Raw genomic sequence first — 13083 nt, 5'->3', positions numbered from 1 at the left:
GCCTCAAAACTTGAGTTAGTCTTTGAAATCCAGATTCAGACCCTCCCCGAGATTGCCATCACTTAGCGGCATCACTGGGCAAACCTCTTGCCTCAAGTCAAGACAGACGGCTAAATCGAAGTCTACGCGCAATATTATATACTACTTGAAAAGAACGATCACGTGATTCTATAAGTCATCACTGGCCGCAACTGTTTCCTTCATTTACTTATTTTTGGGATTTATGTTTTCATTTATTTTGTTCCATAGTTTCGATAGAAAAAGTAACATTTATGATGGAGATGACGCCGTTTAGACCAAGAAGATGGTGGACATAATTTAACGTGAAGTTACAGTCGAAATTGAAGCTGACACCTTTGTGGTAGCCGCTAGTTGGCGAGTAACTCGTGGGTAACTTTGGATTTCTCTAAAAAGGAAACCCCGAGAATTATCCAGGAACTAAAAGAAATTGACTTCCCTTTCTGATGCTGATAAACGTTTGTTGTGGAAGGAAATCAGACTCAGTAGCGTAAATTTGTGTCGCAAATTGGGGGATTGGGGATGAGGAATTTTGAGGGGATAACTTGCCCGGCCATGGAAATATGAAAAGTAGGGGTGGGCTGCTGTAATATATATTCCATTCCTGCAGAATGTTACATCACAATGATGTAAGTATGACTATTTTGGTTGTTCTCCCTTTTTGAGAACTATTGAATACAGTTTGGTTCTCGGAAAGGCCGAAAAAATTCGTCATATCCGCCTTATTTTTTTCTCACCACGAAACAAAGGGCAGGGGTGATTCAACAACACATCCCCTGGTCAAAAAGTGTGAGAAGAGGGTATGTACCTCACCAAGCATCCCCGAATTTACACCTATACTCACCAATCACATTACAGAGCGCGTTGGGCATTTCCTTTGAAAAAAATAACAATGTCCAACCTTTTCAGGTGAGCTAGCCTTTGATCAAGGTGCCCGCGGCAAAATGGATCGTTTCTCAAGAGCGAGTAGCTGGAGGAGACTAGTTTAAACACCAAACCAACGCACGAAGAAAGACAACACGACGAACCGCACGCACGCCCGCACGCCTTTGAAGTCCCGTTTCGGTAGCAGATACGATATACGCATATGAATAAGTCTCCACCAATCAAAACGATCGCCTCTGTCGTGCAATTACATCATGCATGTATGAATTATTCAGCGTTACAAGGACGCGCGTATTCAACATGGCGTCTTTTTCAGCAGTGGTGTCAGCTCTAGACGACGATGCAGCACCGAAGCTTGGGGTTCCGATCAACAAATTGAAATTGTAGGTAATGTTGGCCGTGAAGGCTGTTCTGGAGGGTTGAGACGTATTTGTCAAAATGAACAATGGCAAAAGTTTCATAGGCACTATACCAGACCGCCGCACCGTTGCGCAAAGACTTCATGGACGTAAGTTGCCTAGGGGTGCACCACTACAAATAGATTCCCATAGACTGCAATGATAAATCCCCACACTTTGCAATAATGTAAAAAATACTCACAACTCTCACAGGTGTCCAGGCTGCACAGAAATACGATGATCGACATGTCCTCTTTCATTTTCCTTTCAATTTTCGGGGAGTTGACCTATGAATTTTTGAGAAATTTTCACCAGAAGCAGACCACCCCTAAAATGAAGAAAATGTCCCTGTCCAGAAAAGTAGCCATTTTGAAAAACCATCTCTCTGCAAAACGGCCAAATAGTGCCATTTTCGGACTCAATTGCATCCAAGTTACTCAGAATTTGAAGCCTAGAGTCTGGGCCAGGGGTTCAGTGCCATATTTCTCCAATTCCTCAATTTCATGGCTCTCAGGACTCTCTAATAGAGAATATTTTGAGTGTATAACTTTTATTAATGAGCTCGGCGGACATATTTAGGGCCTTTTTGCGAGGGTGCAATCCTAGATATGCTAGGCCTACTTAGTCCCCCAAAACACGTTTGGTTCAGAGAAATGTGAATAATTCATAAACATTAGCATATTGAATAATTCAGATAAACCACTGGAAACAAAGTTCCAAAGGCGTTTGCAGCGGCGCACAAAGTCCACGACACACACTGCTCGGGTACTGCGTGCTCATTCATGGTTTATTTCGGGCGTGCGTGCGGTTCGTCGTGTAGTCTTCCTTTGTTCGTTGGTTTAGTGATAAAACTAGTCTCCTCCAGCTAATCGCTCTTGAGCGTCGACCCATTTCGCTGCGGGCGCCCTGATCAAAGGCTACATGAGAGCGTGATACATGAGCTTTCGCCGCCCGTAGCCATAATTATTTCCTTGACAACATTTTTGAGGCGCATTGTTTCCACCTGCGCCCTGGAGAAGGGCGGTGGGTGATAAGCGAATTCACTAGGACGCTTGTGGTAAAACTAAAAGAGAGGTTGGGCTGTTCATGATGCATAGACTCGGGGTTTTGGGGGGTAGGGCGGAAGCGCAATATTTGGAAGACGAACACTTTGCTCTTTCAGAACCCATTAATATGCTTCATCTTTTTTTATTAAATTTGTTTGAGATCACGAGGTGAGAATATGTTTTGTAATTAAATTGTCCACTATAAACGCAGAGGGAAAACCTCTATCAAAAAGAGCCAGTTTCTCATAACTCTACTCCAAGGAGTGAAAAACACCCTAAAATAACGAAAAATTACTCCAAACCAGTGGAAATTGCTCAAAAAAGAAGCCAAATAAGGGCAACTCTTTATCAAGTTATCCTTTATATAGGTCCTCAGCATATTGGAAGTTGTAGACTTCTGGGGGGTGGCTTTCACTCTTTTAGAGTGGTTTGAATTACTCTTGAATTACTTTTAAAGATTATTGTTTGACTCCATTACCTGTAGAGAGCAGAGCTTTAGATTGTTTACTTCATCAACGGTACAGTTGATGCAGTAAACAGTATCAACTGCAAACAATTTCAACCCTCGAAAAAAAATCATGGGAAAACAAACCTTGGGTCTCAGTTTTGGCTGATTTTAAACAAAGACACATTTTAACTGGCAATTTAGACAGGATCGTTCTCTTAGTCTTCAACCTCAAACGTTACCGTACTCATGTGTCCATGCGGAGTCTAATACCTCCTACCAACGCCCATTGCACCTTTTTCGTACTGTAGTTAATGAACCTTTAGCTGCTGGTAAAGAGGGTCATTGCTGTATCTCTGGCACTGTGTGCAACCCTCGCTGTCCCAGTTTCCCAGAGCCAGAGCGGCACAAAGCAAGACAATTTAATAACTGCGATTAATGTTTCTTGATGGGGCGTGCAGTCATTGTGTTTATGTTTATTTTCACAAGCAAAAGTTACAGTGTTAGCTTTATAATATTAAAGAACATGACATGAATTCGATATGACCTTTAAAAAGCACTTAATCAGCTGCTATCACTTTCGCTACAATACGAGAATTGCCATACACAGTAAAAGTTTCTTGTATCAGGTCTGTATCGAGTTCCTTTTAAGGGGGAGAAGGCGTGACACGGGACACAGTGCTAAATGGTAGAACGGGCTTTGATCTCTCTTATCCAACCTTTGAACAAGGAATGTTGCAAAGTGTACCAGACAAGATAGCACGGCTCAGTAATCGCATTGGACTCTTGGCTGAAGAGGATGGCACTTCTCAGATCATTGAATGTACTGAATGCATTACACAATTGCTTCGAGAAAAAACTGATAACTCCCCCTAAATTAAACAAAAAACTATATATTATCCATGGCCATGACACTTATATACCCCTTTTCAACTTAAAGTTTCTTTTACGTATATTTTACTTCAGGAATGGAATACATGACTTTGCAAAGTAGGATATATTCTCCACGCGCTTCACCACATGTCCCAATCATTAGTGTGCTGGGCATAAGATGTAACATTTGTAACAAAATGGGTAAAACAAAATAAACATACAAAATACAACACTCGATTGGTTTTTAATATTTTGAACGAGAGAACCCCAGAATATGCATGAATTAGTTGTTCTAATCCACGACACTAATATGTCCAAGGAGATGGTCCGTAATGCATCCATTATTTCGTTCGTACTTTTCAGACCACGTGACTCACGCAGAGGTTAAGGCGCCTTTCCATATGTTTGTTGGGGGGTGCTTTGCATACACGATGTGTTCGCGTGTTTCACTTTCATTGACACAAAAATCGACTCCATTAACAAAATACAACTGTGCGTTGCGTTCGACCGTCAAACAATCTCTCCTGCGTTGATGGATACACAACACTTGGCGCAAGTGTGGACGTGCATATGGAAAGGCGCTTTCAGTCAGTATGAATTGTCTCCTGGGCGCTTTAAACCATTCCATAAGTTGGAACTGTGACACTTGGGTTCCTTTAGATGTAAGTGAACCAGCAATGACAAGAAGCAACACCCAAATTAATAACGTAACATGGATTCAGATTTGTGGTGTCACTTCATCCCAAACACACGCCCCAGGAGTAGGAAATTTTTGAATGAAATTCCATAAGTTTACCCAAGTAAGATTTTGCATTTGGTAGCTAAGCAACAACAGGCTGTCATTAGGTCAGGTCTATCAATATGTTTTTCTCTCTTGCGAGTAGTCAATGTTGTGCCCCGCAGTATTTGCTTTATTACAGTTGTACGTCAAGTTTTGCTAGTATAATACCTTTATCTTCTCACTTTATTCAACTGACTCCAAACAGTCTATAAATATATTTGGAAATGGAGGCCTATTTTTTGTCACGACTTTGTAGTGAACGTTGGAGGCGCTACGAATCACAGATTGTTGACATTAGTCGGTGGCACAAAGCCATGTCGACGAGTGTGGTAGGATGAGGAACTACCATAATCCTGAAACCGCCTGGTGGTGGAAATTCCAAGCAGAAAGCGGGTGGTGTCAAGACTTGCCCCAAGCGTTGCCGACATCAATGTCGCTCCCGGAGCGATTGTAACCGTCGAACGCAACGCACACGCGTGTTACGTTAAAGAAGTCGATTTTTGTGTCCATCAAAGTGAAACATCGTAAAGATAACTCACTTTTATGGGCAGGCTCTTTGAAATTAATTTAACTTGCATTCATGCAGAATATCCAGAATTGGGTCACTCATCACAAACAAACAAAATGTTTTGTTTTCTTCTACTTTTACTTCATTGAATTCATTTTCAATTTCTGCACATTATCCAGAGTTAACCTTCACAAATATATCTTACCGGTTGACAAATTCCCGCCAGGGAGGAACAGCTGAACGTCTGGAATCGGAATTGCACCATTGGCAAACAAACAAACAAAAAATTGGAATTTACAACTTACATTTACAAATTTGGAATAATTAATTGTCAACTTTTAAAGCTTTGTCATTCGGAAGATTTTGTTCAGAGCCGTTTATAAAATTCACTTTGAACACATGTCGATTTCGGGAAAAAATAACACTAAAACATATTGCAGTCCTAATTTAACTTAAGAGAGTTAATCATTTCACCAGCACTCCTATTGCATCAGATTTTGTGATAAATTTTCACCGAGTACGTATCTGCTACAGCTAGCTGGTGCCCGTCAGCAGTGAAGGTGATACCCTGAGGATTGTGCAGTCCTTGGGCGACGCACACCACGAAGGCACCATGTGCGTCATACTGGTGCACGTGTCCCTGGTCCCGCTCCCCACTCGTCACTGCCACATAGATACACGTTGTGTCGCAGCACACGCCCGTACACTGATACACGGGCTGGCCGTCTATCAACGGCCGGATGATGAACAGCAGTGTCTCATTTCTGCTGTCGACGACATGTACTTCCTTTTGGAACCCACCGCTGATGACAAGCCTTTCGCGGAAGGCACTACCCGAGCCAACAGCTACGAAATAAGGCTTAATTTTCAAGGATACAATGCGCTTCAGCGAACCATCGTTGCGGTTGTGCTCCGTCAGGACGTTTTTACTGACGTCCCCAACTACCACGGTGCCGTCTTTCCTGATCGCCACGCTTCGGAAGTCACATTTCCTCTTGCCGGCCACGGAGGCCACCATGTTATCCTTGGTGTACAATTGTACGTGGCTGGTGTCGTCGACAACTGCTAACTGCGTACGAAGGGCTGCAATGTCACGAGGAACTGAAGGGAGAAGATAAGGGTAACAGTCGTGAGTATCTGGAAAAAAGTTTCAATTTGCGTCAAGAGGAATATGCCACGTTCTTAAGCTAATTTTCTCAGGCTGAATGTACTGACTTTTTCTTTCAAGATTCAAGGGGTTTTTCTTCCAGTGCAAATAATTGTCGTATTTGTGTGAAGAAGCTATGTACGGTTTCCTGAAGTAGCACTTAAATTTTCCTCACATGCAGAAAGGCCTTGAAGTCGATTGGTAATAGGTAGGAAATGAGACTAGTAATAACAAAAATACTAGAAGTAAACAAATGGCCGACATGTGTTTAAATATAATTAAGACACAACACACAGAACATACGAAACTTTCTCATCACCGACCGAGTGCATAACTGAATCTAGAGGCCAGTTTGATTTGTGCGGATCCGGACTCGCTGCCCAACGACCCGACGATGGTTCACTGACACTAGACCTCGCCTCGTGGATAGAGTAAACCAGCTGTTTGGGATCACTGATTGAGATCCAAGTCCATGTGAAACAAGCAAACCCTTGGTAGTACTCTGCTCTGTGAAAGAATAGCCATACAGTGAACTCCTTACCTCCCTGGATTGGAATGGTCCTCAAAGCGTTGCCCTCGGTGCTGAACGCAACCAGCCGTTTGTTGATGAAGTCCGCCACTTCGATCTCACCTGGCCAGCGAGCGGCGATACCCTTCGCCCACCCGAACTCCCCTGGTCCGCTACCCTTGCTGCCGAACTGGTGATACTTGATCCACGTCCCTCCGAGCTCCAGTCGTCCTAGACCCATGTTGCCGACCCCTGGACTTTCTTTGAAGCTCAGGTAAGACAGTTTGGGGTCGCTTTGAGGGCAGTGCTGATCGTTCATCATATCGACGACCTTGCTTATCATAAGATATTGCGAAAGAAATGTGGGGTGGTGAGATAATTTCGTAATGTCGCTAGCCGTCTCCAGTGCATGTTGCTTTACGCGGAGCAGCACTGTCGCTCGCTTCTCCTGTTCGTGGAACGTCTTCCCCCGATTAACCTCCAGCTTCTTGACCTCCTCAATGAGCCGCTTCTCCTCGGCTTGGACCTCTGCAATCACTCTCGAAGCTTTCTCCCGGACTTTCTTCACAGTCCTGGACACCTTCTTTTCAAAGTCATCCCTTACCCGTGATGCATCTGCTAAGAATTCTCTAATTTCCTCGATCTGTCCTCCCAGGACAGGTACTTTATTTGCCAGCAGCGGCCTATATTTTTCAGAGGCCGCTTCGCAGCTGATGCAGTGATGTTTTGGTTTGCCGTGGTCGTCTTCTGAACACCGCTCACAGATCAACTCGTCGCACGTCATGCACATGAGCGTGTATGTTTCTCCAGCGTGCTTAAGACAGTTGTTAGTTTCACCTGATGTTGACAGGCTCATGTTGACATCGTGAACCTCATCACCTCGGACATCATTCACCATCATATCAATCTCTGGAAAGAAAAGAAATCACTTTTTCTCTTCAATACGCGTCAGGCTGGATGCCCTAGCTTGGCCTGGACACAGGTTAAAAAAAAGGTTGAATAACAAAGACAATTTTAAATACGACAAAGAATGCTGCGTTAGCCGGCGTGGGATATTTTTGCAGTCTGTATTGACAGGACCCATGCCCGTGGGCGTAAATTCCGGGGGAAAAGTGTATACCCCCAACACTTCTCAAGGTGGGTGGATGGGCTATGGAATCATCCCCCATCCCCGCTTTATAGTGATGAGAAAAAAATGTCGCACTGTGAAGTGTTTTTAAAACTTTCAATGACTAAAAGATGTTTCGTATCACTCAAAAAAATGGAGAACCATTAGAAAAAACCATAAATATGCCCTCCGGAAAAAATGTAGGCCTACGTCAGCATCATGAACATCGATCTCTGTATGGTGTCAACCCTCCCCTCTTCGCTTTTCAGATTTTTACGGGCGGGCAACTCATTCCCCACCCCCATTCTCCCTCAATTCCCAGCACAGATTTGCGCCACTGCCCATGCCATTTTAAGCCTACTTATCTTTGCTGATTTCGAAGCGTCGGTGACAGGACGAAGAATTTACAACACAGACATAATTTGGAACATTTTCTTTACAGGACTGTTCATCATCTAACACCATCACCTTTGTAGATTTTGGGGGGAGGGGATATGGTTGGATTAGGCTAAGCTCATGCAGCATCAAGGGCAGACCCGGATGGAAAGGGGCAACGAGGGCCACGCCCCCAAATTAAAAAGCCATTTTTCCGTATTTTTCAGTGTCGTTTCTTCCAAAAGAAAAAAGCTCCAGCATGAAGCTTCAAACTCCGGAAAGCCAAAAGATTACATGAACTAATTTCAAAATTTTGGCCTCCCAAAACTTAATGCTCCCCTCCGAAAATGTGGTTTTCGATCTACACTTTGCAACATGGTATTTTTCCCAAAATCCTTTCCTTAATAGATCTCAAACGTGATGACGTAACACAATGTTTTCAGTGGTGCATTGTGGGTTTAAGATGGGGACGACAGTACGCGCGCTATTGCTAGAAAATTATGCGTATGGAAAATTGTCAAAAGGATCCGAGACTGAGAAAGCCTATATTTTTCAATATGGTTCGTGTTAACTGTTGTATGCTATTGTGTGTATCAAGAGCACGATGAACGCCAGAGCTGCATTGTTTTTGTTTTTTGGTTTTTTTTTTCAACTTTCCAGGAGACCGCAAGTTTGCTCTGTCTAAAGTCGCGCGAAGGCTCGCATGACTGACGATCGTGTCCGCCATCTTTGATTTCTATCCCCACATTTCACCCACAATGCAAAGCCGGTAAACACTGCGCTACGTCATTATATTTTTGGTCTATTACAATGTGGAACCACATGTAGGAGATCGTGACCTCCAGAAGACAGGCTTTCAAGGTTTTTAACGTTTTACCTTCCTGCAATGATGCACAAGCCCCGTGTTCCTCGCTAGGGCCTTCTTGCGGCTGATGGGAGATAATAGGATGGAATTCATTGGGTAAATTGGAGACAGTTGTGTTTTCCTTGTTGACCATGTCGGTGATACGACGATCCAGCCCTTCCACAGCCTGTGGTTGACTTCCAGCTCGAGAAATAGGGGAACCTGCAATGTGGCGGTTTAAATCAGATGCTGTGAAAACCTGTGTGTGATGTTCGTGTATGTTGGAAAATCTTATTATTCCATGCAGTGACGTTGCTTTGCTTTTTGTCTGCCTGTTTTGCTTATGTTTTGTGTTGTAAACATTTTTGATGGTTCATTTTAAATGGCATAAGAGAGAAGCAGTTAGCCCAGTGTTTGTTATCTATCAATCTGTTAATATTTACAAAGTTGATCGTGCCAGATATAATGATGTTTATACCTCGGAGTTGCTGGGCGAGGTCTGTTCTTTTAATCTTTTTCAAAGCGGCACACAGCACGGCCACTTGATCCACATCAGAGGTCAGCTTCTGTCGCCACCTGACCAGCATGTTGAAGATTTGGTTCTCCGTTTGGCCGGGAAAATCCATCTTAAGTACCGAAATCTCCACAGCTTTCAGCCCGAGGAACGACGCCAGGGACTGCCACTCGAAGCTGAGCTCCTGAGACAACTCCCGTAATTTTGGATCTTGTAAACCTGGAGGGAAGAAGGGCAAAAAGATACACTGCTTGATTGAATTTGGATGTAGACATTTTGATGCAAGTGTAAGTCAAGCTGAAAAAGCTGGTTTTTAAGTCTCACTGCACCAGAACCAGAGGACACCAGTTCATGCTCTTAAAAATGCAAATCAACGAGGGGCTGAATAGAAGAAAGTTGTGGATGTGTGGAACTGTCTGTCAGAGCAGGTAGTGAATGCAAAACAAACGAACTACTTAAAGGGAAAGGGGTATGAAGCACAACAAGACTTACACCTTAAATCTTCACCCATTGATCCCAATGTAAGTTCTAATGTTTTGATAAATTGGCTAATGGTTTAAGCCAGCATGCGCTAAAAACTGTATTCCTTCCACAGCAGCATGCATCAAAAGCCCCACCAGTTTGGTCAATCTGTCTTTATACTGCTGTACGTCTGTACCAACACCCACATTCACCACTTAACAAGAAATGAACTCAGGCACGTCACTGCCGACTCTGCCCGGGTAATTACCTTAAGTATGTCGAACAAAGTCAATAAGACAAGTCTGAAATTTATTGTTAGCAACAAACAGTCATGTTCTGTGGGATTAGATAAGATAAGATGTGATTCAGCTTTGACAGCAAAGACGTTTATGTGCAATCAGATAACACAGTGTACAAGATTTTATTCAAATTTAACTCGCAAGTGGTTTATTAGCGTATTTGAGGTATCGCGGAGACAGTAGGAGGGCGCTATTTGGTTTGAGAAAAATCTTTTATATGTTTGTTGAAAATTTACCCACTTTTATTGAGTCAATCATTCTGTAATAAAAGCTAATGGCGGCAGACACCGTGACAGTTGCCGGTTGTTGTACGGGGTAGGCGTGGTGTTGGGCGGGGGGGCTAAGGGTCTGTGCCCCCTCTCCCCCCTCAAAAACACTTTTGTCTAGCCCCCAATACCCCCAAATTAAAAATAAATAGAACTAATAGAGCAGTAGCAAAAGCTAACAGGTGACGTCACGTGCGAAGGGTATAGCCCCCCCCCCAAAAAAAAAACCAATATTGGCTCTCCTGGGCCTCTGTTTGGTGATACTCGCTCGGTACAAAGTCCCTAACAATACTAGTTCACAATTATTGAGGGCAGTCAAGAATGTCAAGTGGAACAACACTACATTTGTCGTTCGAGCTGCGCCGTGTTACGTTGCATTGTGATGTGCTAAAGAACCCGGAAAGAAATCAGGGTGTCACAAAATGAAATTCTTGGGACGGCTACACTGTAATATTTTGGCCCTGGCCAGGCAAGGATCGAACCCGGGTCAAATTAATGAGGGGCAAGCCCAGCCACAATTTTTTCTAAGGATTTCTGGTACGCCATGGAGGTTTGCAACCCTTGCCGAATTTTCGTGATGGTTATTTAGTGTTTACGGATAAAAGATCTGATATTAGGGTCTCTTCTTGTCCATTGATTTGAAAAAAACCAAATTGCAGACATTGTCCTCGTTACTTTAAAGGGCGCTTTAGTGTGCAACTGTGTGAGCTACAACATGGTTTAAAACGTAATTCACCTTCCATATTCATCAGTCCTCGGCTTGTTTCTGCAACGGTTCCGTCGTGGTGCTATGAACTACATGCATGGACTTCTTACCTAGATGTATAAAATAAAAACAGGCGCATCTTCGGTTTTCATCCATTTGTAAAGTGATTTGAGCTAAAAATAAACGTAATCACAGGTAGACATAAATTGCAATTAAAGTAATTCAAAAGGAATCTATCACTAAATAAGAAATCTCCGAAAGTTTGAAACGTTGCAAATACCCAAATTTGGCTAGTGCCCGTTTTATACCTGAAACGCGAGGCAAGTTTTATTTTTCAATAAAATACAATCGTGGTTTTAAAAACTAGAATGTGACAAGCAGGGATGGGAAGACTATTCTAGATTCTTTTCAGTCCGGCAAAACGACAGAAAAGCAAGACAAGACTACAAAAGGGGATGAAGGGCACAGATCCCACGGAAGGGGGTATATATCCCACACCCACTTTTTTGAGGTCGGAGAATTGGGATTGGGAAGAACATTTTGAATTTCACAACGACTTAAAGCATTCTATATCACTCAAAAAAGGAACGCAATTTTATAAACCCATAAATATGATATACGATTCGACATGGATGTAATAAAATTCCAGATGTACATCAATAGAATGAACATCGACCTTTATATGAACTCCTTTGGTGTCACGCCCTCCACCTTACCAAGCTTTTCAAATGTTCATGGCCGGGCGAGTCATCCCCTCCACCTTTTCCCATTCCCATCTAACAATTTCCAGCACAGATCTACGCCACTGGACAAGACCACGGTCAGATTTGTTTCTAAACCAGCAATTTCGATGTTTCCAGAAAAATGAGAACATGCCAGGGTGATTCCAGAAGTTCCACCCTAGTTACTCCATAGTTACGACTGTTGTTTTCGGGTGGCATGCGTCCCGTTAATGCACACCTCAATTGAAACTTCAATATGAACTGATGGATACGTTGGGAAAGGCTTATTCAGGAACGCAAATGTTTGATCCCTTGACAGTCTTCTTGGCCAGAATTGTAAAGGTTAAATACGTTTCATATGAGGGGACGGTATAAACAAAAACAGCAAAATCCACGTTAGGCCTACCGTGAAGCCCTGCTAATATTGTTCGTATTTACCCTCTTAATGACAAATCAAACGCACAAGTCCTCTAGAGTTAGGGGCTTAGCTCTGGTCATGTTCACTCGGTCATAAAAAATAGCAGAGTTCATCTATTCGGTTTTATACTAAATAAAACAGAAGATATAATGGCCTACCTATTAGCTGCCTTTTCGTAGTTCAAAATATTTGTCAAGAAAGCTCCAATGACACAGGAAAACAGATGCAACTCCCTGACCGTTAAATACAAGCCAAGGCGCCCGTCCACCACGGCACATATACAACAAAATATGGCTACCTTCAGTTTCCGGGTGATATATCACTGTTACAAGGTCTTCAACTCTTCACCACCGCCCGTTATGTTAGGCTCTGTCGTATGCACTACAGGAAACCAGATTTTTTCCCTAGTTTTCTTTCACTTTAAAGCTTAAAGCTTCCGTGTTTAGTCGTGTACTTTGAACACCCAACAGAAGGCTACCTGATTTTTTTTTTCACAGTACAGGAGACAATGACAAGCATACGCTCACACGAACTTGTAACAGTTTCGCTACGAAAGGGCGTTATAATGTTCTGTGCAGTTGATGGAAGAGGGCCTTGTTTACCCCTGGACAAGTGAATGGGGCTGAGGATAAATAGATTAGGTGAATATTAGACTTTTCCCCTTTACTTTAAGAGTGCTCTTGCTTTCGAATACTTTTATTCCCCCGTAGAACGTTCATATTGAGCATATTTTGCGGCTGTTTCATTTATAAAATAATTG

General features: G+C 43.0%; 1 protein-coding gene across 2 annotated transcripts; it reads right to left on the bottom strand.

Annotated features, from left to right (window-relative positions):
- Nucleotides 1–3227: 3227 nt before the first annotated feature.
- On the bottom strand, nucleotides 3228–13016 carry LOC110983516 (uncharacterized). 2 transcript variants are annotated; one of them, XM_022242821.2, is made up of 6 exons: nucleotides 12482–13016; nucleotides 11214–11293; nucleotides 9415–9669; nucleotides 8970–9158; nucleotides 6643–7518; nucleotides 3228–6055 (listed from the first exon to the last, which is right to left on the bottom strand). In XM_022242821.2, exons 2-6 carry the CDS (start codon nucleotides 11224–11226, stop codon nucleotides 5445–5447), a joined length of 1944 nt encoding a protein of 647 aa, XP_022098513.2. In that variant the 5' UTR covers nucleotides 11227–11293; nucleotides 12482–13016; the 3' UTR covers nucleotides 3228–5444. The 2 variants fall into 2 exon arrangements, with proteins under 2 accessions (XP_022098513.2, XP_086998533.1); XM_087142407.1 differs by lacking the exons at nucleotides 11214–11293; nucleotides 12482–13016 and adding an exon at nucleotides 9943–10169.
- Between the last annotated feature and the right edge of the window lie 67 nt (nucleotides 13017–13083).

Source organism: Acanthaster planci, linkage group LG10, assembly GCF_054643075.1.
Source record: "Acanthaster planci isolate LZ-2023a linkage group LG10, COTS_SCS, whole genome shotgun sequence".
Lineage (NCBI taxonomy): Eukaryota > Metazoa > Echinodermata > Asteroidea > Valvatida > Acanthasteridae > Acanthaster > Acanthaster planci.
This window is presented reverse-complemented; position numbering and strand designations above follow the sequence as displayed.

What these genes read in the sequence shown, in the direction of transcription:
- LOC110983516 (XM_087142407.1), bottom strand. An exon ending in CCTCGCCCAGCAACTCCGAG is followed by an intron (nt 9,159 to 9,414) that starts GTATAAACATCA and finishes GCCACATTGCAG; the next exon opens with GTTCCCCTATTTCTCGAGCT. An exon ending in TTGTGCATCATTGCAGGAAG is followed by an intron (nt 7,519 to 8,969) that starts GTAAAACGTTAA and finishes TTTTCTTTCCAG; the next exon opens with AGATTGATATGATGGTGAAT.